This window comes from Xiphophorus maculatus, chromosome 11 (assembly GCF_002775205.1).
Source record: "Xiphophorus maculatus strain JP 163 A chromosome 11, X_maculatus-5.0-male, whole genome shotgun sequence".
In the NCBI taxonomy this organism is placed as follows: Eukaryota; Metazoa; Chordata; class Actinopteri; order Cyprinodontiformes; family Poeciliidae; genus Xiphophorus; species Xiphophorus maculatus.
The window spans coordinates 27,924,610-27,950,723 of NC_036453.1; the positions used below are offsets into that span (position 1 = coordinate 27,924,610).

Sequence of the window (26,114 nt, forward strand, 5' to 3'; positions counted from 1 at the left end):
GTTTTAATAATTTTATATTCTAATTAGTGCTGTCAATTGCATAAAGAATTTAATCTGATTAATCTGGCGCTGTGATTAATTACTATATCTAACGTTTTAAGCTTGAAATATAAATATGCACGTAGTTGTGGTTTTTGCAGGAATGGTGCCTTGGGCAACCGTCTCCTTCTACCGCACTCCAGCTAATTAAAAAGCAAACAAAAACTGTTTTTTTTACCCTCCCCCCTGTTTATTTTTTCCCCTTTCTTTTTTTGCAGCAGCAGCTGCAAAAAAAGCTCCTTTAGTTGCTGTAACTCAGCAGCTAAACTTACTCTACTACACATGCGTACAAGTAGTAGCAAACATGTTCAGGGAAGAACTGACATAAGATTTCATTTTCTAGCTCCTGGGCACTCCGCCCCTTTCTGATGTCACCCTGGGCAACTGCCCATATTGCCCATCTATGAACCGCTACTGTATGCATGTTTTCAAAAAATGCTTTATTCTTTTTGAAAGCTTCTCAGTTTTATATGTATAAAGTTTTAAAGGAAGACGTTTCATTTTAAACGTTAATTTTTTGTTTTTGGGCATGTGCACCGACTGATGGCACCCTTTGAATTTCGTTGTCCTTGTGACAATGACAATAAAGATTTATCTTATCTTATCTTAATTTAGAAATGTCCCTCCATTCATTTCCTATGGAACTTGTGCGATGAGAGGACAATCACTTTTCCTCATCCAGCCAAGTGACTGGAGTTATTCGTGCGTGGGGACATTGGACCTCATGCACATAGATGTGCACATGTGTGACAGGACTCGTCATCATTAGTGAGAGGAAAGTCCAGCCAAGCCCAGATCAGCAGTAATCAGATGTTTTATTTCTGTAAACTAGCAACTTCCTCATATAACGATGCAGGCATGAGCAACACGGAGGATCCCACAACAAAACAGACACATGAATTTAAATATGCTCAGAGAAATCAAGAAAACAAAAACAGCTGCGTCAATTACGCGCAGGTGGTGGGGATGACGATAAATACTAAGGACTAAAAACCCAATCATGACAGCAACCCCCGTCAATGACGAAGGAAAAACAGGAAGATGGTTTTATAAAATTCAGAGGATGGTAGGAGAAAGAAGAAATGGAAGACGAAATAGAAAGGAGGAAAGAGTGATAACAAGGTTAAGATTTGGACATACAGGACTTAATTATACATTTTTTAAAATACAAAAGCATACTACTGGCAAATGTGATTACTGTGAAAAATATGAAACAATAGAACATGTTATATTGGAATGCCATAAGTATGAACGAGAGAGAACATATATAAGAAGAGAGTTTGAATGTATTAAGGAAAAGGTTAATTTATTAGATATTCTGAGGAAGAATTTGGGGAGTAAACATATACAAATAGTTATTCGATTTCTAAAGAAAACTAAATTATTTCATAGAATTTGATTATAGTAGGTGTGTTTGTGAATGGGTGCATGATGGTGGGTAGAATATAATGTTATATATAAGTATGTATGCGTGTGTGTATGAGTATAGATAGGTATAAATATTTATATGTATAGGTAGGATATATTTATGTATTTATTATTATTATTATTAGTAGTTTATATATATATAAATAGATAGACCATTATGAACCAGACTCCATACCAGTAAGTGGCGGTAATGCTACTAAAAGTTTGTTGCCAACCGCCAATAAATCCAAGAAGAAGAAGAAGAAGAAGAAGAAGAAGAAGAAGAACCCCGTCAACGACGGATAAAAAAACAACAAAAAAAAACAGCAACAACACGGAAGGTGACGTATGGCACAGAGCCCATTCCTTACAGGACGTTGTGGTTGATTTGAAGCAATCTGATTGGCTGACATGGGTCCCCGCACTGCCACCTAGGGGTAGGGCATGTTTCCAACAACACTCAGGGACATATTTGTGCTGGTTCATATGGATGAAAACTTTTCCAGAAATCGATTCCATGTGTAAAATAGTATATTTTTTAAATAATGTGACTTTTTATAAAGTCCAGGCTACACGTTCAGGGACCTTAAATGATGAGAGTCCTGATTACTGGAAAGGATACAGACGGCTGATTGGACCAGGTCGCAGGTGTGAAGGAGAATCAGAGGGCAAACAGGCAGGCTGAGGGGATGAGACTAATTAACAGGAAGCAAATGACAATAACAAAGAAAAAGTAAGAACACACTAAGCTAAAAACAACAGAGAGAAATAATATGAGCATAACTAAAACTACAAACAGATAAAACTAAAACAACCCAATTACCCAAGAGAAAAAGTTCATGACCTTATCCTCTGTGTTTTATGAGTTAAGTTAAACTTGTCAGAGCTTGCCATTGAAGGAATCCTCACTCTTAATTAAAATATGACTTTACATTACTAACTGTACGCTTACCTCTTCATGCAAAACTAGAACCCAGAACTCTGGTATGTCTGTTTAACTACTTTGCAGTTGTTTGAGTTTGGTTTCTTTGGTTTTTAAAATAACAGCTGGGCAACTCACAGACGTCACATAATGAGCTGGTTGTTCAGTGCAGGCAGCATGAAGCCACAAGGTTTAAACAGGAAACCACATCCTTATCCCTTTAGCTTCCACAGTGATGCAAGTTTGTTCTTTTCTGTAGCAAATTATAGAATTGAGGGGAAATTCAGGCGTAGCAGGAGGAAAGTGACAGGACATCGAGGCATGTAGGTTCACGCAAACATAAGTATTAAAAGACATATATAAAAATATAATGTATTGTATGGTCAGAGGAAATTCTAACATAAAAAACTGTGCAGTTATAAAAAAACAGAATACTACGATCCAAAGAAATGCGCAACTGAGTAGGATAATTAAAAAAAAAACATTTACAAAATGAGTATTTACAACATATGAAAACACTAACATAGTGTTTGCATAGAGAATGCTTCATTGTATGGTGGGAAAATCTGACTACACCATCCACATGATGATCTATACCAGCATTAAAAGCCTCTGGATCCTTCTGACTCTGTTTGTAATAACTCAGGACAAACTTTTATATCATTTTCCCACAAATTAACTTACATCAGTTAGATTTCTGACCAGATCAATTTTATTTATCACGTAAATCATCATTAGTGTCCTCTAGGCACATAGCAAACTTAGTTTCTTAACCAAAGGATTTAAGTATACTGTTGCACAATATTCACGCGTGGAGTAAAAAAAATACAATAAAAATAAATTATATATATAGGATGTACTTCTCTATTTTGGATGGATGTAATGTGTGGATGTTATGGACATAGAATAATTTCGGTATCGATGCAATACCAAGTAAATACATGGGCAGTATTGCTGAAAATAATACAGATACCAATACTTAAAAAAAAAAAATCATCACTGAATAATTTATAATTTGGTGAGTCAACTTAAATATGGCCGTAATCTCAGCAGGAAAAACTATTTTCCTTCAATGGTTAAAATTCAGTTTTATTCACATACCAGGTTTGAGGTATTTATCTTTACACAAAACTAAAAAAACCTTTGCTTTTGCCTCTGGTGCTAATACTTTCAGATTGTATCTGAAAGAAAGCAGACACTTTTTAGTGCAAACCTTACAAAGGTGTGAAATCCTGCTCTCAAACTGAAAATATAAACCCTTTATGTTTAGCTTTTTAATTCCTAAATGTTCACTGGCATGAACTCTGAGGAAATTTGAGCAATCAAAGGACAAATAGATACTACTTTAAAAAAAGTATAAATTTTATCACGCTAGTATCTATCAATTCTATCAACAGCACAGAATGAGTGTCGGACTTTAGGCTATGACTCAAACTTTTATTTGAGTATATTAAGGTGTGACGCAGGCAGACCTTTTGAGAGATGCAGTTGACAAAAACACATAATGCACTAACCACACGATACATACTGTAACATCCAACAATAGATGCTTAAACGAAGAAAAACAGAACAAAAAGAGACAATGGAATTTTCTCATTGGTAGTAAAACCCTACAAACGCTAAAATAAATGGATCCAGATCAACGATCCGTTGACTAACAGGCAGCACCTTGGAAACAGTGTGTCAACTGCGTGAACGTAAACTGAAGTGTTTTCATTCAGCTGAAAGGTAGGGATTCCCAACATGAGTCATCCAACAGGTCTCACCCGGATTAATCCACTTGTGTGTGTAAGACGCCGACCTGCACGACTCCTACGCTCTTTATTCCTGAACATGTTCATTATTCAGGTGCTGGCACCGATTCTGAGTCAAGTACAGTAGTCACCGAGGGGAAGGAGGGAAAAGCTTGCATCAGGACACACATCCTGACACTGAGTCATAAAATCTTCCCCAGCTCCCTTCAGGCCAAAACAAGAGAGTACTCTAACAACATTCTGAGAATGAAGTGCTGTTGTTTCTCAATAGCTGGATGATGAGTGAAAATTACTCTAATGTTTCTTGCTATTACTCTCTAATGATATTTCTAGATGGCTTATGAGTGATACTCTACTCCACATTGTGTTAGTGTGCATAAATATGCACTTTCATAACACACCTGAGCAGAAATCTAAACTCAGTCCGAGGGATACATTCTTAGTGAACCCCATCACAGATTTAAAGAAGCAAGGACATTCATAAAGATTTATCAGTATTGGAATGAAAAACAAAGATTTTATAGAGATAAAGGATCTAGCTTTTAGTAAACACACTAAGGTTTACTGCCTAAGTCATTTATATATAAAAAAAGATACACACACACAAAAGCTAATAAATAACAGCATGCATTTCTACACAAATACCAAAGGCGGAAAGTTTGGTGGAGGGAAAAAAGGGAGAAAAATACAAAAATTCTAAGCCACCTGTCAATCTTCGGCATCTTGCAACAGAATTGCTATCCTACGACAAACATAGTGAGTCTTTACAATATGAGTCAATACATTTTGGTATTTTATATTTTCTCAGTCCAGTACAAGTCTGTATCTTTGCCCCAGTTCTTACACTGGGGCAACTCTGCTAACTGAACGCTGGGTGGTTCTTCTGTCTGAAAACCATTTGGATTCCCCTGGCTACGGTTTAGTCTGCTGGGAGTCCCGGCAGGTCCTCAGTTTGGAAACCTGCAGCCAGGGGAAGGAGTCGTCACGAGGACCTGATCAGCCAATCAGAATTGAGCTTGGGAAACACGCAAGCCATGCTATGTTCAACAGCCAATATGTCAAATTCATTTATTATTTTTTTTGAAAACAGATAGGCTTTGAATGTAAATAAACTATTTATGTAAATAAAACTATGTCATACATCATGCTTTCACATTCAATGTTTTGGAAAGTCCGATTGTGTAAATTGGATGGTTAAAGAAGGTTATGTTTTCATAATTAAAACACATTAATCAAAGCTTGAGGCTTATTAATCATTTCAAAAGCTCACTCACTTCCATGAGTGAAAGTTCATAGCTGGTGTTTTCTGTTCAATACAAAAACTTCCATACATTAAAATAGAACAAATCTCAGGATTAGATTATTTTTTTTAAAGAAAGACTTACTGAAAATGTCAGTAATTTAAATTGAAAAACAAAGTGTTAATGTGCTCTGTTATTCTGAGACCCGTCTGGTGTAACAGCTGTTCGGTTTCTGATTCATGCTGTTTTACTGGAAGGAGTAAATACACTCGGCGTGGGCCACGGCTGGACCTGTGTACAACAAACTGGAACGATCGTGGAAGGACGTTGCCGTCTTTAATAACGCCAAGGAAAAAAAAAATAACACTGACTGTCGACCTTTTACACAACACAGCTTACGGCTAACACCCCTGGAGGAATGTGCTGAAACGTATGGCTGTTGTAATTATTCTGTCTGTACTTGTTCCTCTTGAAAAGCTTGGTACTTTGCCAGCAGAAGCCGACAGCCTCCGCTGTGCTCTCTGAATGTTGCGCATCATGTTTGAGGGTCAATAATTAAGGGATGCGCTCCAAACCAGGCAGGTTTCCTCCATTTCATCCAACATTAAAGTCAACTTGGTGACTGAACCTTCCTCTGAACCTTCACCTTTAAAAACAATACCTATTATTAACAAGAACCAGGTTGCATTTTATTAGGCGCCAGATGTGATATCAACTCTGGCACAAGGTCAGTGTGCCAAAGGCGCTACACTCATTTAATCTCAAGAAATTGTGGGCAGCAGATGGATCAATAAAAGGACTCGATGACTAAAGCAACAAAGTGGGATTTGGACTGCGGGGGAGGGAGGGACGTGTAGGGCGGTATCCAACACAAACAACTTGTTGGGTTCAGGAATGAGTCCTCAGTTTGCTTCAGAACCGGAGGACAGCAGCAGCAGCTGTGTTTCCATTAAGAATAAAATTGCGCAAATTGATAGGATTAAAATAAATGTGGCCAATTTCGGTGTGGTTGTGGGGGCGAGGGGAGAATAATTTATTTTGTTGTTAAAACGGTTTTATCGAAACGCTCCATTGACTACAATTTCCGCTATTATTATTAAGCGCTTCCAAATCTCTTCAACGCCTGAATAATGTGATAATCTGATGGCTGATAGATGATGAGTGAATTATGAAGGTTAACTGATTACATCCATTACTACCATGATTTGTCTTGACTTATCGCGTGAACAAGCCTCTTCATGTGCAATTTTAATTTAATTTTTTGTTTAATGGAAACACAACAATTGCAGTTATGTTTTTTCAACAATAGCAGAACATAGATAAAAATTTGGACACATTTGTAATGGAAACAGCTACTGCCACTTACGCTTTGTTTACATTCTGTCTCAAACACAAACATCATTTTATTGGGATTTTTGTGATTCTGCCGACAGTCTAATTGTGCACGACACAAATCTGGCTTTTATGGAAAAGTGTCACTAAGAGAGTTATCAAGAGAAAACGACATAAGAAGTCCGATTAAAGTTGACCACAAGCCATTTAGGTGGATGTGTTTTGCTCTAGATCAAAGCATATTTAAACATGTGTTAAAATGGCCCATCAGTATCGAACCGAGAATCGGTGGCAATTTATGTTCACATTTATGCTTCCGATCCGACAAACTACAAAACCGGTAGCTGTAACGGCAACAAAATATGACTCTACATAATATTGGCTAAGAGAGATGAATACAAAAGTCATACTAATCATTTCTGCATTTGGAAAAATAACCTGAAAACTATGAATCATTCATCTACTTCCCAGTTACACCAAGGCGCTGTAATCTCTTTAGGTCACCTCAGTCCTGCTTTAGCTGCAACGTTTTGAGTGGAAGTGTTTTTTGCTATATAGAGTTTCTGCAAATACTTCCTGTTTTTTGCTATCCACTGTGAAATCACTACCAACATCCAACGTTGGGTAACCACCATTGCAATATCTCCTGTAAGGCGCCCAACAACTCGAGTCACAGGATTTCAAGAGAGTTTGACACAATATTCTTTATTTGACATCAACAAAGACTGATCAAATTACAACAAAACTGTTGGCAGAGTTTGGGGTTCTGGCCATAAACACAGAAACCGTTACAGGATGAGATCTTTATACAGGCAAAATGTACACGGAACAGAGTGGAAGTTCCACACGTGATCTGGATGGGAGGCCAAAGAGTCAGGCACAGACTTAACATTTAAAGCCGTAAACGTTGGTCCTTCTGAGGCGTCAGTGGCTGATAACGGAGGGGAAGGGCGAATACACCGGATGAAATGAGAGGTTTATCACAAATATCAAGGCAACTTGGGTTACACTGCAGTGATAACAATAAGGCACCCTCTCTGAGATCTGCTCAGTTCTTACTGATGAGCAGTGACTTTGAGATAACACAGAGCAAAGATTCACAAAGACACCTGGAGGAGGCTAATACTTATGTTTCATATATTGTGCTTATGGATGTTTTTAACACTGAAAAAACCCAACTGCATGTGTGTATCGTGAAGAACGAAGTGATGCGTCGTGTGCTGCCTCAGATTACACAAACGTAGATCCTAATGGCTAAAATGTGCATATTCCAGATGTTCAGTTTTTGATGCTAATGCGTCTGCACCGCTTCACAGTAACAAAAAACACTAAAAGCCCTTAGTTGAACACAAAATCTAAGACATGAAAGCAGAGGCAACGATTCCTGCGGTTCTGCAGTAGGAAGGTTTTAGACCGCATGTTCCGCAATGAGCTGGAAAGGTGCGCCATCCAGTGGTTGAATCACAAACTACTCATACTCCTCTGTGCAGTCATCTGGATGAGCTGTGATGACTAAAAGCAATAAATAACAGAAAAGAATGCAATAAATAAGTGTTTGAAGTAAAATGCAGCACAGTCAGTGATGTTAAAGTGTTGCGTTCAGTCATGTGATGAGATTTCTTGTCTCTCTTTTAGTAAATGCTGCTCAGGCTTGTGATAAAAGTGAAATCTTGTTCAGTTTTAATAATTGGATTTTGACTATGGTCGACGGTCTTTAGAAGCGTTGTTGTGGTAACTAAGCACGGGGCAATGTTAGACTGTATAAAAACTTTTGAGTTTGTTTATATAAAGTGAGTAAAATGCACTGATTGATCTCATTGCTAATGGAAAATTAGCTATTTTCCTGCTAAAATAATGCACCTCATTCATTTTCTACAAGGGATGTCCCAATCGGATCCAGATATTACATATTTCTGATTATGGCAGTGTTAGAAATGACAGTTTTTGGAGTTCCTGAAGAATTTTATGCCAGCTGTACCTCTAGGAATGCATGACTATATTTGATGCAGGTAATGTGCAGCAATATAGTTTGCATCCTCTAACCTGTTCATCAGATCTTGGTTTTCTGTTTATATTAATATTCACAAACAGATAGAGACTGTAGCAGCTTCCTGTCTGTCTCTGTCAGCAGATGGAAATAATCAACAAGACGAATCAAAACGGAATAAATTTGCTACTAAGAAATGATGAAACTGCACATTTTGGGTGACATGTCGTCAGAATCTGCTGATCGTTATTAAACGATTGGTTTGGTATTGGGAACAAACATCCTGATCAGGACATCCCAAGTTAATACATAACTGTATGTAGCTATATGTTATTGTTTCTTATTGTGAGCCTGAATGCTACAATTCAGTGTACAAGCTTTCATTAAAACATTGCAAGGTAAACCAGTAATACATTTCACACATTGGATCACAACTAAATACAAGCGAACATGTGCAACTTTGGCAATAAAGTTAATTAGGATTAAAAAGAAAAAAAACCTTCATCTGAATTCCAGTTATGGCATGTAAGTTTGTGGAAAATTCAAGTAAAATTTGAATTTTTACTTTCCTCATTAGATTAAAACACAGTCACTTGCACTTTAAGTTTCTTTTCTAAAACTATACAATAAACTGATTTAGATTCTTAAGAAACTAAGCCTAAGCAATGATATTATCTCATTTGAATGGGGCCATAAATATATTTTGGCTCATATTTGATTATTTACTTGATTGGTCATAAACTGAATTAATTACAGCTGTTCAATTAATTTTACAATGAAACCTTTATAACTCCTTATATAATTGCCACTAAAGTGGGCTGAATCATTCACTCACTGAAAATGGTTGAAAAAAAAAAATAGAGAAAAAAAGAAACTACCCACTTAAAAATAACTTAAACATACTATTCATCCATCCATCCATTTTCTGTACACCCTTGTTCCTAGTGGGGTCAGCAGGGGTGCTGGTGCCTATCTCCTAAACATACAAATCTAATAAATTATAATCAATGGAAAGAATCTTCAGTTTCTTGAAATAATTCAGTGCTATACTTAGTCATTTTCCACAGCTCAGAACCAAATGGTCCCTAGGTTGGTGCCCTGTGGAACACCAGCTGCTTGCCTGTGGGCCAAGTTCCCAGCAGTAGCAAGGTGACACAGGCAGGTTTCTGCCACCAGTGCCTGGTTCGGCAGTCACCATCCTTAAGCTGCTCCTCATCTTCTCACTTCAGCTCGTCTTCTGTGGTTCAATGTGCAAAGTGGGCCAGACGCCACACAGAAACTGAACAAAGGGAACATCCAGCAACAGGTGAGGACTCAAGAGTGTCAAGCTACAAACATTTCATAATCTCTTCAAAGATTATCCCAGAAAAGTAACAATATTGGCATACCTTCACTTTTGGTCTATACTTGAGGTAGGTGGATCTGATCTGCAAGCTGGAGGGATGCAGGCATCGTAAGTCATCATAACCGAGCACTTTGCTGACACAGACTAAGGATCTTACCTGAAGAGAATGTGCAGGTAGGAACCAAGACCCGTGAAAATATGCCACCAAGCATGGAATTGTGTCACCACTCCAACACCAGGGGGCAGCACTTGTCTACTGGCTCTGGGTTAGGAAAAGGAAAAAACCCTACTCTTTCAGGCAATTTTATCAACTCTGATCAACAAATATATCCAAAAGAATTTTACTCAGTTTAATTTATAATCTTAAAAATGTCTACACATCTTGGATATTTTTCAAAAAAAAATTACTATTCTTTTACATCTAAGTGATCAATTTGATGAAATCTGTGATATTTCACTTGTCTTTTTTTACTGTCAACATGACATTCCTAAAACTCTAACTTTGCTCACCTTCTTCTGTTCTGCTCACCTTAACGAGTCACAGAAAATGTTGTCGATGTTCCACAGCAGGAATCCCAACATAAAGATCCCTAAAGAGGTGTAACACAGGCCCCTGAGCCACGGGTACACCCTGAAAACACAGGGCCGAACAGCCTTTCATCAGGACGCCGCTTTATTGAATACGTCTGAACTATTCCCTTCACATGACTGGTGTTACTTACCAGGTAACAATGAAGACAGAACGCATCACCAGGCACGCTACCAGGGCACCATACATGACCTGAAAAGAGGATCCGTACTTAGATCTAAAACAGTCCATAAGCAAATGTTTGCTACAGTTTAAAGAGTTACGCCAAGAGAAGTTTTGCTGGGGAGAAAACCGTCTTTTTAATGTGTTTTCATTTGGCTTACTGAAAGTGTGAAAGGAAAAACCAAAGTGTCAGCAGTTTCACTTCTGCTTACTGGGTAAATAAATATCCTGCAGACTAATTGGTGGAGGAATGTAAGTAACACCAGTTCAGGAAAGTGCATCACCTGGCCTGGAAGGCAAAAAAACTAAGCAATTTGTTTACTTCTGTATTTATAAGAAAAAAAGTTTTAAAATTAGCTTTAATTTTTTTTTTACAAAGGTCAGAAAAACCAGATTAACGTGTAAATCCAAATTAGCTCCTGCTGGCCACGCCGCCCAACTCAATCTTTAAGCTTTTACGTGAAAACGGCTGCAAACAGATGAACTGTTATGCAACCGTGCATCTTTGAAAAGCAGAGGTGGAGCCTCCTGCACAATCAACAAGAATCCAGCAAGCAGTTTCTGGATGGTACGTCAAAAATAAAACTCTTGTATTTTCTAGCAGCCCAGGTGCGGTTTCTTGGTGACGGACGGTGCTGCTGGGGTTGCCAAGTAACAGGCTGGGCTGCGCTGGGATCAGAGGAGCAGCGCCTGCTCATTTGTGACATTACATTCCAGAGGTTTTTGAAACAGGTAATGTTTGAAACCCTAAAAAACATTAATTTATTGCCAAAAATTGGTTGAGTGTTTTTTTTTAAGTGACAAGGTCGTTTGTAGAAGCAGTAGGGACCTAAATGGAAGAACTTAGTGCACACAGAACAACCCCGGTGAACCAGAGGAGCGGGGCAATCCCAACAGACAACTCAGGTAGTGGATTGTCTACATATTTAAAACAACTCCAAAGTTGGCCTGTGACGCTAACAAATTTTGCTGGATGACAAATTGTCGCAATAATTATTGCTATAAATAATAATATTGTTGTTTTGGGAGCATTTTCAAGTAATATATCAATAATGAAATAGTAATGCAAGTTTGCCCTTTCAAAGACTAATAAATAATATATACACAAACCTGTCCTTCAAAAATATACAAATCATTAGAATGGAAATTATCAAACAAATTTTGATTTTACCCATCAATTGCTTAACTCCGTATTGCCACAATAAGGAGTTACTCCAAGGGGATTTAAACGTTTGTATTTTCAACTACCAACTAAGTCCAAGATAAAAATTCCTAAATAACCTTGACCATTTTCAGGTGGTTTTAATGTTGTGCAATTGATCCAGAGACTGAATCTACCTATATTATTGAAAATAATCAAACCAAATCTCCAGTCAGTTCTGTAGTAGCTACTCTTTGAAGTTCGTAAACATAAGAAAAGCAAACAAATTAAAACAAAGTAAAAAAAAAAAAAAAGTTCTTATGATGGAAGAATACCAAAAATGCACTGAACCGTGTATATACTGCCTACCAATCAGCATCTACCATCTAGAGCGCGCCTGCTGTGTGGGCGGGTCCAGTGTTTACATAAGTTAAAGGTGACCTACTGCACCCTGCTAGCAAACAAGGGCAGATAAACACCTTACCTGGTGAAACACTGGCTCTTTCCACTGTAGGTACACCTGAACAAGATATACAAAGAACGAGAGGATATGACTGTTTTTGTTTACTATGTTTACAGTAAGCAACTTTTAAAGTACTTGCAGGCACTCACCAATGTGACCGAGACGCTGAAGATTATCAACAACACGATAGGAAACACACTGATGCTGTTCTCTTGCTTGAAGCACTCGTACCTGAACAAAAGAAATATGTCCCGTCTTTTAGCTTCAGCTTAAGCTGCGTAAAAAAGTGACGCTGAAAGAAAGTGGTTCATGAAGTACACACATGGCTGGAACATTGTAGTTCCCTGTAGCAGTGAGGCATTCACTTGAAATTGGATTCAACAGGTCTTTTTACAGCCCTGTGTCACATTATACAGGCGTGGACAAATTGGCTGCCTTGGTAAAAATAAAAATGAACTTAAATGAAATCCTTTTTTACTGCAGTAGCAAAACAAGGGAAACAATTAGAAAAAACTCTAATTTAATTAGAGAACATATATTCAATCAGGAAAAACACTAAAAATTATGTATTTCTTTCTGTAGCAGAATTATTGCTAACCCTAATAATTCATTTACATAAAATGTTACTGAGTATTTTAGACCACCTTTCAAAACCAACTCATCGGTAAAGGACCTTAAATGCACCAAAAGAAGAAAATTAAATAAAATCTGAACCACTTACAGACAGTACACAAACACACATGTACTGTAAATCATTGGCAACTCGTCCAGCAGCTGCAAAAGAGCAGAAAGGAAGCATAAATAATAATATAATATTGAGAACAAGAAAGCTTGTCTGTGGATGTCTGGAGTGTGAGAGGATGAAACGGCTGAGTATCCCACCTGCATCTCATACAGCAGCGTCATGTGGAAGCACCAGGAACCGACACCTACGGCTGCGTCCCGCGGACACACAGAAAAAAACGGAAAGACGTTTTAACATCCTGTTGTATGAGCGGCGTGACCAGCAGAAGCATCGGCTCACCTGAAAGACCAAGAAACGAGCAGATATAACGAAACTCCAGGCCGTCCCGGAACGTCTGGACGGCTCCATATATGGGAGGAAGAATCATTATCAGGTTGCTGACAGTGTTCCCTGTTCAAACAGAAGAAAACAAGTCAGTGGTTCTGACTTTAGATTGAAACATCTGCAACTACTTCTATTGTTGAGCTGCTACTTCTAGATCAGGGGTGGGCAACTCCAGGCCTCGAGGGTCAGTCTCCTGCAAATTTTAGATGTGTCTCTACTTCAACACACCTGAGTCAAATAATGAGGTCATTAGCAGGACTCTGGAGAACTTGACTGCACTTAGGAGGTGATTCAGCTGTTGGATTCAAGTGTGTTGGATCAGGGAGACATCTAAGAGTTGCAGGACACTGGCCCTCGAGGACCAGGATTGCCCACCCCTGTTCTAGATGGTACTCTACTCCTGCTTTGTTTAAAGTCTTCCTGTTGGTTTAAAAAGGGCCCACAGTACAAAACAGGATGTGTTCAATCCGGTTTCCAAGGTTACTAATTAGGTTTCCACCACGTTCAGGCTTTTCCTGGTCTAATCAGAGTTCCTGTTTTCTTTGAATGTCTGACCTGTTGATTCCTAATTTGACTCAAGTTGGCCAAATATTTGCATTTTCTATCACTTCTTTTAACTTCACAGGTTTATTTTTAAGTTGAAGTTCAGATAAAAGATGACAAAGATATCCAACTTTATCAAACTTCTAGTATGGCCAATCTGTTGCTTTACAAAGTTCCTTTGCAACACTATAAATGCATGTGGCCTGACTAAATATCAAATTCTAAACAGCTCAACACCACAAAATCCTACCAAGTATTTTTGGTTTTGTTTCTACTGCAAATATCTCAGTACACTTGAAATAAGACAAAACTAACATTCAAGTAGCTTTTTCAGTAGAAAAAGTTACTTTTTTTTTGAAAGAGTAACTTCTTGGGAGTTTGTTTGAGTAAATACTGTAATTCCTTAAGATTGACGAAAAAGTACTTGTTCAGTTAGCAGCTTATTTCACTTATAACGAGATATTTTTTCCCATGATGTAAGTGAAATAATCTGCCAATGGAACAAGTACTTTTTCATCAATATTAAGCAATCATCGACTTAAAACAAGTTCCTCTATCTTGGTAAAAAGTTATCTATAAGTGAGTTTTATCTTATTTCAAGTGTACTGGAAACCAAACCAAAATTACTTGGTAAGCTTTTGTGTTCTTGCTGTGAACATAAACATGCGGCTCATGATGAACATCCGCAGATAAAAACAGACGCCACTAGATGACGTTATCAAAACTCCACCAGTCGGACAAAGCAACAACGACCTGAATAAAACGCAGGTGCACCATCAGACGTATCAAGGAGAACAAACTGTTTATCTCCAGCAGAGGCTCATTAAGGTAACATAACCCTGTCGTTGTTTCTAAGACTAAACAGATAATGTTTTTATGGCTCTGTAACACTGCATGAAACAGGAATGCTACGTTATAAGCACTGACTCAATCAAGCATCAGACCCTTCAACGTTTATTTGTTCAAATTTCCTGCAGAATCCACTGATTCCTGCAATAATTTGGCACCTCTAAGCCTCTTAGCGCTCTTGAATGGGCCTCTGCTGCCTTTCAGTGGGAACACAACTAGTTGCTGAGTTGGCAAAGCAGTCACCTTCCTGGGTCAACTCAGGAGGGTTGCTTTTATTAGGCTTACAGCAGTCAGATAACGAACCGTCATTTGTTGAACTTGCTTCACAGTCCACGCCTAAGTGGGACAATGGGTCTGTTTGATTCTGTAGCACATGTGGCTGGTACAGAACTCAATATGGAAGGTTTCAATCTATTTCTGTGCTTACACTTCTTGTTGTAGAATTACCTTTGACTGACTTGGTGTCCGTGTTGTACCTGCTTGTTGTACTGCTTTAACATTATCAGAACCACAGGCAATGTGATTTAAGTAATAATCACAGTCATGTATGTTCAAGGTTTCCCCCAGAAAACTTGCTAAGCCCGGTGATCAGGTGCTGGGGCAGTCATTCATCCAGCAGTTCGTCGTGTTTTTGAGTTAAAAAATGTTTCAAGTTGTCAAGAAAATTTGAAAATATCACTTGATAAGTATGTGTTATTGAATGATTGGAAGATTAATACCTGAACACCAACTGTATAGCCTTAGAAATGCAAACATTTTAAAAAGACTTAAATAAGCAATGCTTAGCCTGGTGGGGGCCCAAGGAAAGCCTGGTGGCCCACCAGGCTTATAATACACTGGGAGAAACCCTGATGTTTAACCCATGCACTTAGGTACTACTAGTATATAATATTACTTTTCAGCTTTTACTTTTATAAAAAATGTACAAATGTATCATCTATAGTGCTGAGTAACAGACAATTTTTCTTTTGCTGTTGTTGTTGTCAGTTAAATATTTCACATCATCAAACAATTTCCAATTTCCGATAAAGAGAACCTGATAAATATAAAACACAAACAACACCGCAGCAACGCAGTCAGATTTATTTCAGACTTCGACTTTGGCATGAGCGATAAATTGATTTTTATCAATTAATCAAATTTTCTGTTTGTGAAGATATAACTTTTTGGAATATCTGGATTTTGTTTTTATCAACAATGAACTCCTTGGATTTCCACAGCTCAGAGTGATGCTAGCTCACCCAAGAACCACCATCTTTTTTTATGACAGCGTCTATTTATTTCAACTCTGTGCTCAGGTCAACTCACAGAAGGAAGGATAGAAATTAAAGCCAGTTTAAAAGCCAAGATATTTTCTGTAATTTGTACTTTTTTAGAAAAAAAACAAAAAAAAAAAAAAACGAGCAAGAAAATTTGATAAAAATTGGAAATCAAATTTTGGATATTCTATTTTTAAGCAATATCACCCAGTTCTACTATGAATAGGCTACTCTGAAATATCTCTTTTTCCTTGTTTGTTTTTGCTGATGTGCTTCAGATTATTATCCTCCTGCAATAATAAGCGTAAGGTCAAAAACTGATGGCAGGATATTCTCCTTGATGATTTTCTGCTGGAGAGCAGAATTAATGGGAAGTTGTCCACAAACCTTCACACCCAGAATTGATAAAAAACTAGAAAACTACTCTATATGTGCTCAGGCTTGCAACATGACTTAGAAGGGAATTAAGTCTCGTCTAGAAGGATAATGGCAAAAAGGCAAGTTGTAGAATTCAGCTCATTGTAGCAATTAGAGCAAGCCTGGATAAGCTGCTAAACGCTGAAATCTAATTCCTGTGCAGAAGTGCAAGGAACAAGGCGACCATTATTTTCTGAAAAAGTTCTATATTAACAACAGGTTGGGAAGACCTGCTGTGGATGTTGTTCTGGGTTTTCTGTGACTTCCTGGTTGAGTCGTTGATGAGCCTTCAGTGATTTTGGTACCACAAGGAAGCGTTAGCGCCCCCTTACCACCTGTTCTCCCTGTTTGCAGATACTTGCGCTCACTGAAACCCCAAAGTCTTTGCAGTCCTAATTCCAGACTGAATTAGGTCTGCAATCCCGTTTGTTTTTTATCTTCAGATAAGAGAATGACATAGAGATGTAGAAATAATCAGGGAGTAACTGGTGAAATGGAGCTTAATTTTGTTTGTTTGTTTTTTAATGTTTAGTTACGATTAAATTATGATTCACTGAGAGGAGCAATCCGTCTTCAAAATTTAAATCATCATTTTAAAAGTGCCTTTTAGTTTTTTTCAGGTTATCTTTGATACAAAATTTAGCTCAAAGATCTGAAACATTTAAATGTGATAAAAAAATATGAATAATTTGTAACAGCGCAGCATTAATCAAATTAATTCTCCATATATTGAAATTGGTCTGACACAGTATTCACACTAATTTTTATTGTACATGCTGTTTGGGTCAGCTAGCTTTTACAAACTAAGACAGCCTGATTAGACTGAAATAACTCCATCTAAAAGACATTATTTATTGCATTAATGTAACATTTCCTTACATTAGACTAGGAATTGATGTGGAAAAAGTGGGAGCGAAACAAAAATAGTCCTTTAGTGGTTGTTTCACTTCATGCTCAACTTTATAATCAATCCTAAAAATTTAAGAAATGACAAAAGTGGTGCAATGAGAGGCGCCAATTGTGGAAACAATCAGAGATGACCCAGAATTTGAACATAAAAGTTAAGGCATGTGCCATTTTAAAATGCATGCATGCTCTGAGGCAACGGATAATAAACGCGAACAAACCCTGAGCACGCTGCAGCGCGTCACTGTGGGTGCGCTGTTTAAACATTTCAACGACAAGTGCAAATATCTGAATGGCATGTGTGCTGTGATGTCCCTCACAGCGGCCACGCTTCGCTCCGCTCCGCCGTCACAGAGATAATCCACTAACGTGACGCCTCAGATGTGGGCTGAACGTTCCGGCCGCTCCAGGAACAAAGCCGCATTCCGGCCACTGAAACCTGAACAAGGGTCGTTTAAATGCCAAGCCATTCTCCTGCAGCTGACAACCACCACCTCTGTGGGGCCAGCGTGTGTTATTTATGCAAACAAAAGCCTCAACTGTTGGTATTCAGCAGGTGTGTTGTTGGTGGCGTAAAGATTTAGAAAACCTGTCGGCGATATTCTGCTGATTGTCGCTACAAAGGAGGTCTGAACTCTGACCCAGCTGGCCTGACTTCTCTTTGAAAAAAGTTGTTGCTTCAGGCAGACATAAACCAGTTTACCTGGATCAACCTATTAACTCTGCACATTTTAACTCATTATTTTCCCTTTCTTTATTCTCATACGCAATATACGCATTGACGAGTGCTATTTAAATAAACGATCCCTGGGATGTTAAATGCTGCTGAGATGTTTGTGCGCGTGTGAGTAAAAGTGAAGCTTTTGCCATATCGTTGCATCGTCCTGCTGACACGGCAGCTGTTTAAATGGTCTGATAGGAGCACTGTTTACACCTTAGATAATGTTGCTCGAGGAACCAGTTTTTGTCGTTAGACCAAACAAGAAGACTCAAACAGAGCTGAAGGAATGTTTGATCAGCTTTAAAGATGTGACTGAGAATCACGCACCCTAACTAACTTAAAATCAGAGGCAGGTTTAGACATTGAGCCCAAGGAATTACCTAACAAACGCATGATAAATTTAATTTATGAACTATCTGCTCTGTTGTGAGTCGTAGTAGCCAACTCTAATTTCTGGTGAGGTTATACTTGCTCTGCCATACTTTCTGTTTGCTGCTCGTAAACAAACTTTAGCTTAGCTTCTGCCACCTACTGAACTGGAGGGTACCAATTAGTGTTACTGGAATGCGAAATGATGGAGCTGCACCCGTTTAAAAATTAATTAGTAAGTACATATCTGCAAATAGATGAATCTGTGGATACCGAATCCTGACTAGTCGGACGTCCGCTGAAGTCAAATGCAGTAATATATTTTTATTTTATGTATCTCATTTACCTATAAATGTCTTATTACAAAGATATACTTATAGCAAAAACAAAGTACATTTTCTGTTAAGCCACACTACATGTTTAAAAATAGACAATGTCGAATGGAAAAATCCCTAAAAAAACCAATACATTTTAAAACATATGTACAAAACGCATGAAACCTTAGAAATACATGCCGTACACTTTTTTTTTTAAACCAGAACTTTATGTATACATGAACCCCATAATGCCAAAACCAAGTAATAGTTTAAACCTTTGAGGTTAAAACATTTATTAGCATTAGTTCACCAACCACATCCACAGAAACTGCAAACAGGGCTATAGGTCAAGAGTCTCAAGATTTTTACTTTTATAAAATGGCTAGAGAGATTTTTCTTATATCAATTTACAAACAAGGACTAATTGTAGAAATAAGATTTAATTAGACTTTAAATAAGTTAAAGTAAATATTAAAAGAAAACCAAAGAAAAGGGGCATTGAGGGGTTTAGGGGGGCAACCTGGCTAGTTTCGCCCAGGACTCCAGATAGCTAACAACCACCTCTGGTTGAAATACAACACAGCTGTTGTGACAAAGAGTACGGTAAATGTTTTAGGATTTTGCTAATGATCACATTACCCAGCTGTCGCTGCACTGCACGAATCGATCTTTAGTAAAACTATTCGTCAGAGAGCAGGTTCACAACATTCACAATATGTTTCTGTTTCCCTTGTTACCATACAGTTTTTATGGCAGGTCAGGTGCCGTACATGCTAACACTTAGCATATAAACAGAGCCGAAATTAACGCGGTATTTCAGACACGCTGAATAATTGTTCCAGTTGTGTAGCCGTACATGCCCAGTCTCAATGTTTACGTTATTACGGGCGACTGTACGTGTACAGTGTGACTCTTACCGCCGAAAAGTCTCTTAAAAATGAACCCCCGGACACGCGGCTTTCCGGTAAAAGGGACAGAAACGTCTTACTCACAGAACTCCGCGATGTAGAAAGAGACGACATAATTCTCCTCGCACCATTCCAGCGTTGAGGTCGGCCGCCCCCAGTATCCTTGCCTGTCTATCGAGGGAGCCATGATGGAAGAGGAGGAAGCGGAGGGCGCTAACGGGTTTTTGTAGTCCCATCACAGCGCGAGCTGTGCGCGCGAGCCCTCCTCCTCTGGAGCTCGAGACGGACTGGCAGATAAAAACAGCTAAATTGGACCGCAACACCGCAAACAACAACAACACAGCAAAACATGCGCGTACAGTCAGGATATTTGCGAAAAAAAATAAAAATTTTATTCATTTGGTTCTAAAAATATAATATGACGCGTACTAGTTGAAAACAGTAATAGTAAAAATCTAGGCATGAACACAAAAATGAAAACTACACCAAAAGTAACCAGTTAATAGCACAGTTTTTACTTTAAAGTATTATTACCACACTTGCAATATTTAGACGTATGTGAGGGTAGTTTGAAACATACAAACTGTTGTTGATTTCGTTTGGTGTTTCAAAGTTTATTTTGTTATAAAGCTTTTATGTAATAATGTGAAAACGGCAACATTACTAGATATTATTTTCTCTCAGATTAAAATAAAATTAGGGGAGTTTCACGTTGGAACAGCTGTATCCGTATGTAGTTTAGCCATATAGCTGCTAGGTGGCGCTAAAGGCACTGAAACATTAATATGTACAAAAAATAATAATAATTCCAATGAGAAAAACATAACATCAATATTACTGTTATTATTTACTGTTTTCCATGTGTTAATAGGATAAACCTCACATTGGGGATTGCTGACATAAAATTACACATGCAAGTAATTACATAATAAAAAAACAAAACACAGCTACTTGTTTTCTCACATTTTTTATTTTAAAAGAAGGAAATGCCTCACAGACTTTTTTTCTCAAATATGAAAGAGATTATTTTAAAAAATGAAGAATATTTAGGTGAATCATCTGTTTCCAAGTGCATCAGGAGAGCATGAAAAAAAATAACAACAGACTGCAACAGTGTGAAGAATAGAAACAAAAATATAGTTACCACTTTTGGAAAAAAATATGGCTTTGTTGCCTTTTTCTATCTCAAATCTTAGAATTTGCCAAAAATAGCCAAATAACACTGAAATGCTTCATCTTGAAAATAACCCATTCAGACATTACAGTTTAACAAATATCCCATAATTGACGGCAATAATCCAAATTGTAGTATTTTTATTTTTTTGTTCTCAATCTATTATGTAAAAATATTAAGTAATTTATTGTCAATTGGAAACATACCTAACACAATTCCCACATTCTGTGTTTTGGAATGGATTTTATATCAGTGGATTGCAATTATACAACATCAAAACATATCCAGAACATACAAATTCAGTTATAACTCATCTCTCATCTTTTCTCCTTTGGGCCTGACCATCCGGCCGATGAACAGTAGAGAGTTTGTTTTCTTGTCCTTGATGAGGAAAATGAACGGGTGGTCAGCATAAAACAGCCTTGGGTTTTTGAGTTTCTCTGTGCCAAAGATGCTGGTATCAATTTCATTTCCATGAGTGTCCCATTCCAAGGCAGCAGCATGGAGTACGCCGGACAGATAGAGATCCTTTTTCCCAGAGACGTTGGACAGATCAGCTTTGGATTTGTCCACAGCCTCGGTGAGGCCCAGGTCCTGAAGGTGCTTCTAAAAATAAAAAGGAGCAGAAAGATTTGATGTGATGAAACTGTAAGGGTGAGAATCTGAGAGTGATGAATTTTCTCCAAATCAAGCCTCATGAAGTGTGGCGTGTTTCACCTGCAGGTTGTGACTAACTTCCATGCTGACTTTAGGCAGAGAAACAGCCACTGCTGTCTGCTTCATTTTTCCCATCCATGTGTCCAGCTGCTTTTTACTAAGCATCTTCTCTACTCTGTCCAGAGGCTCCATGTGGTGTGGCATGACGAACACCACTGTGGACTTCTTATGAGCCAAAGGCATGCTTAGAAGATACAGTTTATTGGTTGTGTCATCATAGAAGTCAAATAGACCTGAAAAAACAGTGGCACATATAGAGATCCAATATCTGTTCTTACACCACACCCTGAACCTCTTAAAGGGGCATTATTATGTTTTTTCCAGGCACATAGTGCCATTTTATAGTACAGTCATTAACTATGTTAACTTCAGTTGTTATAAAAATGCTATATATGTCAAATATGACTAAAAGACATTTGACTTTGTAATGTAACACCTTAAAATTTGGTCTCTTTCTCTTTAAAACTCCTGCTCTTTCTGACACTCCACCTTCAGGAAGTCATCACAACATTACTCCTCTATCAACATTTACTGTACAAATTAGCAAATTTGGGTATAAATGAGTATAACTTTGACCGCTAGATGGCGTCAAAGCGTTTCCAATACTTTTTTTCTGTTTGCCAGTTTGGACTGAAAATGCAACAAACATTTATAGGGGTTAATGAAATCTACAATAACACACAAGAAACTATCCCTTTAAGTAAAATAGTTTTGTGTCATATCTGTAATTTGCGAATCGATCTAAGCAGTTAGTGACCAAAAATTGTTTTTCCACAGTTTTTGTAGCGTGAACAGCACAAAAGTTCCTTATGTCTATTTTTTTCCCGCCAGCAGAGAAAAATAGAGACTCTGTCACCCACCCGTGCGGTGCATCATCTGTAATGCCACTGTGTAGCTGCCGGACACCAGGAACCCTCGGTTGTCCACCATGGTGGGGTGGAACTGCTCATCCCAGTGAGCTGTGAGGAAAGGCCAGGTTTATTTACCGTTCTTTCACATGAAAGAGTTCAATCCCACACAGAGATACATACTTACGTTTGAAAAACATAGCATTGATGATCATTGCTCCATCAGTGTTTTCCACGTCTTTGGTGACCTCGGGCAGCTTGCCGCCGGTGGACTTGGCCGCCCACTCGTTGATGGAGTTAACAGCACTCTTTTTATCTCTGAAGTTGATCTTGGAATGGTCACATTTATAATGCTTTTTGCTGCTCTTCACAAAATTCTCCGCAAAGGTGACGGAGCTTGGTCCGTAGAGGCGGTTGCTAATCTTCCAGGTGACATTGCGCTCTTTCGGGTCGCTCACCTCAGTGAGAAGCTCTGCTAAACCAGAGTGCAGCTGTTCGTCCTGAACCTTGGCTGCGTTCAGGATGGTCTTCACTTGGGAAGCAGTGGAGCCCTTTCCCCCGAGAGCCACCAGACCCAGGGAGGAGGCCACCACCACGGGGGAGATGAGGATGTTCTCTGCTCCTTTTTCCTTTGCCATGTTCTGGTAGAGGCTGATAGCCAGATTGGCGCTGTTGTCAGCCAGAATGGTGGCATGGTTGCTAAGGACTTTATCTGCTGTTGTAGCCGTGGCAGCTGAGATCGCCGGGGCCAGAAGGGCCAGGGACACCAGGAGTGTTAGCCACATTGTTACAAAACCTGGAAAGAACATGAAGTCATTTATCAGTGTAACAAACAAACGCTTTCTCAATTATTTTATTTTTGGGTTTTTTTGTTTTTTTTATTGTGTGTCAAACTTCTACAGACAGAAGAACAAACCCCCACTACTGTTTAGTCAAATGTTTGTTAGCAAGTAAAAGCTTTGTAGCCCTCTCCATAGTTTTGGCATAATTCTGGGAGGGTAATAGACTTCTAAAGACCATCCCCTCGTACTATCTGGTTTGGTATGTACAGAGGGTTTGGGCTCTCTGCTGTTGAGAAAAGATTGCTTTCTGGAGACATGAACTCTGATGAGGTTTTAAATGTTATCCAATCGCTAACGTTTGCCTGTGACACGTGTAATGCAGCGGTTCGATGCTATGAAGCTTACTGGAAATTGCCTGCACTGTAAACAACCATCCTCCACTGCGAGGAGAGGGAGGCGAAACAGACGGCTGTTTAATGTTAATTCAATATTTGGTATACTGAACGACTTTGTTCACTTCCTCGGCTGCCATTGCTTAAACTACCGGCAGACGACAATTGTAAAACACTGCAGAAAAATATACCTCATTCTTCCTAACTTCTCCTTCTGTTCGGTGATTGGCCCCGTTGAAATTCTACCGGAGGGAATCCGAGTCAATGGGAGAAATCTCACACTGAGCTGTGAACCAAGATTTGAATCCTGAATAGCGAAAGAAGGCAATGGCATGACTAGGGAGGTGACTATTTCTTTAATTGTTATTCTTGGATGAAGAAACTACTAAGGCTTAAATCTGATGTGAACATAAAACTACTTAAAAAAACAATGTGTTTGTATTTGAGCTTGTATGTATAATTTGGACCATTGTGGATCAACAAAAATACACCACAAACTCAAATATTCACCTTTCTTGTTGAAATTCATCAAAATTCTTTTGGAAGTCAGAACTACGTATAGAAAACTCCCAGAAAAGACTTGAAATTGTTGTGCAGCCACGTAGACAGTTTTGGATCTATCTGAACCAGAACCCTGGTCTACTTGATCTGAGACGCTCATGACTGGGCGCTGCACTGGATTTCAGGTCTCAAATGTCATCTTCCAGTGGAATGAATGTGGTTAAATCTGATTGGCTCCGTTTTGTGTGGGAAAAGAGGCTGCGTGCTGCTACTTGTGCTGTAAAACGTTTGCTCTGGTTCCCTTTCAGCGTCTGTGAGCCTGAAGGAGCGTAGATCTGCTGCGTGACAACAGGCTGCTTGTGTGCTGCAGCTTCCAGGCATGTTTTCGACACGCTGATTTAAGCCTTGAAACCAAAATAAAAAGATGAAGCGATGTCTGGCTTCACCTGGGTTGGTTTTTTTCTGCTCAGCAACATTTTTCTAACTTTGGTGTAGCTTGGATACTGACTGTTGTTGGCAGCTTTCATGAGATCTAAACGCAATGCTGCATGTGACATTTAAAGATTAAACTCTCTTCCTTTAAATATCAAATGAATAAGTGACGCATTGTCTTAGACTAGCACAAGATCTCCATTTCAGAGGTAAAGTTGGATCACAACTGTCTAACTATCAGTTCATCTTCCTGGGCTTAAAAAATGGTTTGAATGGATATCAAGGATCTGGACACGCTTATGTCCAGATTAGACATAAGCATTATTATCATGTGTTTATAAACAGAAAACCACTGAAGAAGAAGAAACATCCTGCTTCCTAAATGAAACCAGATCCAAAGCTGCAGCCATCTCACATGACTACACCCACCCGCTCATTTATTCTGGCTTACAGACTTCAACATCCACTCTCACCAGCAGGTTTCAAACACCGTCCGTAGATGTGCAACAGAAACTTTAACACCAGAGCACAGGCAGACAGACAGACTAAATGTCTGGACATTTGTTCTCCAACACTCCCTCCACCAATACTCCCAATGTTTACCTTATTAGGCCTTTGGAATAATTCAGCAAGTTTGCTGTCTGGTTGGGTTCACATAGGTCCACAAGCTCCGGCCTTCTGAGCATGAAGTCAGAGTGTCTCACAGAAGAGAACAAAAGTTTGGGAAAAGGAGTTCCTGCGCTGGGAGAGAACAAAAATCTGCCCTGGGCTCCTATTTCTAGGCCGTCCCACCCAGAAGGAGCAGTGGGAGAACAAAATACCACGCACCCCCAGGTCCTAAAGCCTGGATCTGACGTTCGTAGCAACAGTATGGAAATCAAAATATGTTCTTCAGTTGAAAAATTTCGAAAAGTAGCTTTTAAAGTAGGTGAAAAATGTTCTATTTTAATACAACTTTAGCTTTATTCAATCATATTTAGTGCAGCCTCATAAAATGCCTTGCAAAAGTATTCATACTTTTGAATCTTTCTCACATTACTAGATATTATTATTAGTAAAGAATAAACAAAACATGTCTCATTGGTACAATTTTGTGTCAGTGTTTTTCATAAAATCCCCTAAAAATTACATTGATGTTTGTGATGGTAAAATTACAGTTTCAAGTTTAAGGGACAATAATACTTCTGTAAGACACTTTTCTCTAGTTTAAACTTCCTTTTCCTTCCCTTCCTCTTCCTGTAGCTGCATATTTGTGTCGTCATCTAGGACTAAGGAGGTCGTTGGATGTATTTAAATAAGAATCAAAGGGTGATGTTGATTTTAACACCCTTGGTGAGGCTCCATGTGTGAGTCTGTGCTAAACAAAAATTATTAACTGTCAAAATATTAAAAGAAGATTATTATCTTCACACCCTATAAATTGCAGGGCGTAGGGGTCAAGTTAGCATTTTTGTAACTGTTGTTAGCCATATAGAATTGTCTCCGTGTTTTCTCCCATCTAAAGGATTTATCAGCTTCCTTATTGTCT

General features: G+C 38.6%; 3 protein-coding genes across 3 annotated transcripts in view; 1 reads left to right on the forward strand and 2 right to left on the reverse strand.

Annotated features, from left to right (window-relative positions):
* Nucleotides 1-7,373: 7,373 nt before the first annotated feature.
* acer3 (alkaline ceramidase 3) lies at nt 7,374-19,998 on the reverse strand. The gene is made up of 11 exons (XM_005806705.2): nt 19,825-19,998; nt 13,407-13,517; nt 13,265-13,317; nt 13,104-13,156; nt 12,532-12,613; nt 12,404-12,439; nt 10,750-10,808; nt 10,557-10,658; nt 10,185-10,289; nt 10,071-10,116; nt 7,374-9,961 (listed from the first exon to the last, which is right to left on the reverse strand). The coding sequence occupies exons 1-11, from the start codon at nt 19,925-19,927 to the stop codon at nt 9,908-9,910; spliced, it is 804 nt and encodes a 267-aa protein (XP_005806762.1). The 5' UTR covers nt 19,928-19,998; the 3' UTR covers nt 7,374-9,907.
* Nucleotides 14,559-26,114, forward strand: part of LOC102222706 (glycerophosphodiester phosphodiesterase domain-containing protein 5-like) — a 43,239-nt gene continuing 31,683 nt past the window's right edge. Inside the window, exon 1 of the mRNA XM_005806706.2 lies at nt 14,559-14,822. The gene's annotated coding sequence lies outside the window, so the exon portion shown is untranslated. The remainder of the gene's footprint in view (nt 14,823-26,114) is intronic.
* On the reverse strand, nt 20,943-25,370 carry LOC102217618 (serpin H1-like). Its single transcript, XM_005806686.3, has 5 exons — nt 25,190-25,370; nt 22,667-23,275; nt 22,492-22,590; nt 21,632-21,864; nt 20,943-21,520 (listed from the first exon to the last, which is right to left on the reverse strand). Exons 2-5 carry the CDS (start codon nt 23,262-23,264, stop codon nt 21,218-21,220), a joined length of 1,233 nt encoding a protein of 410 aa, XP_005806743.1. The 5' UTR covers nt 23,265-23,275; nt 25,190-25,370; the 3' UTR covers nt 20,943-21,217.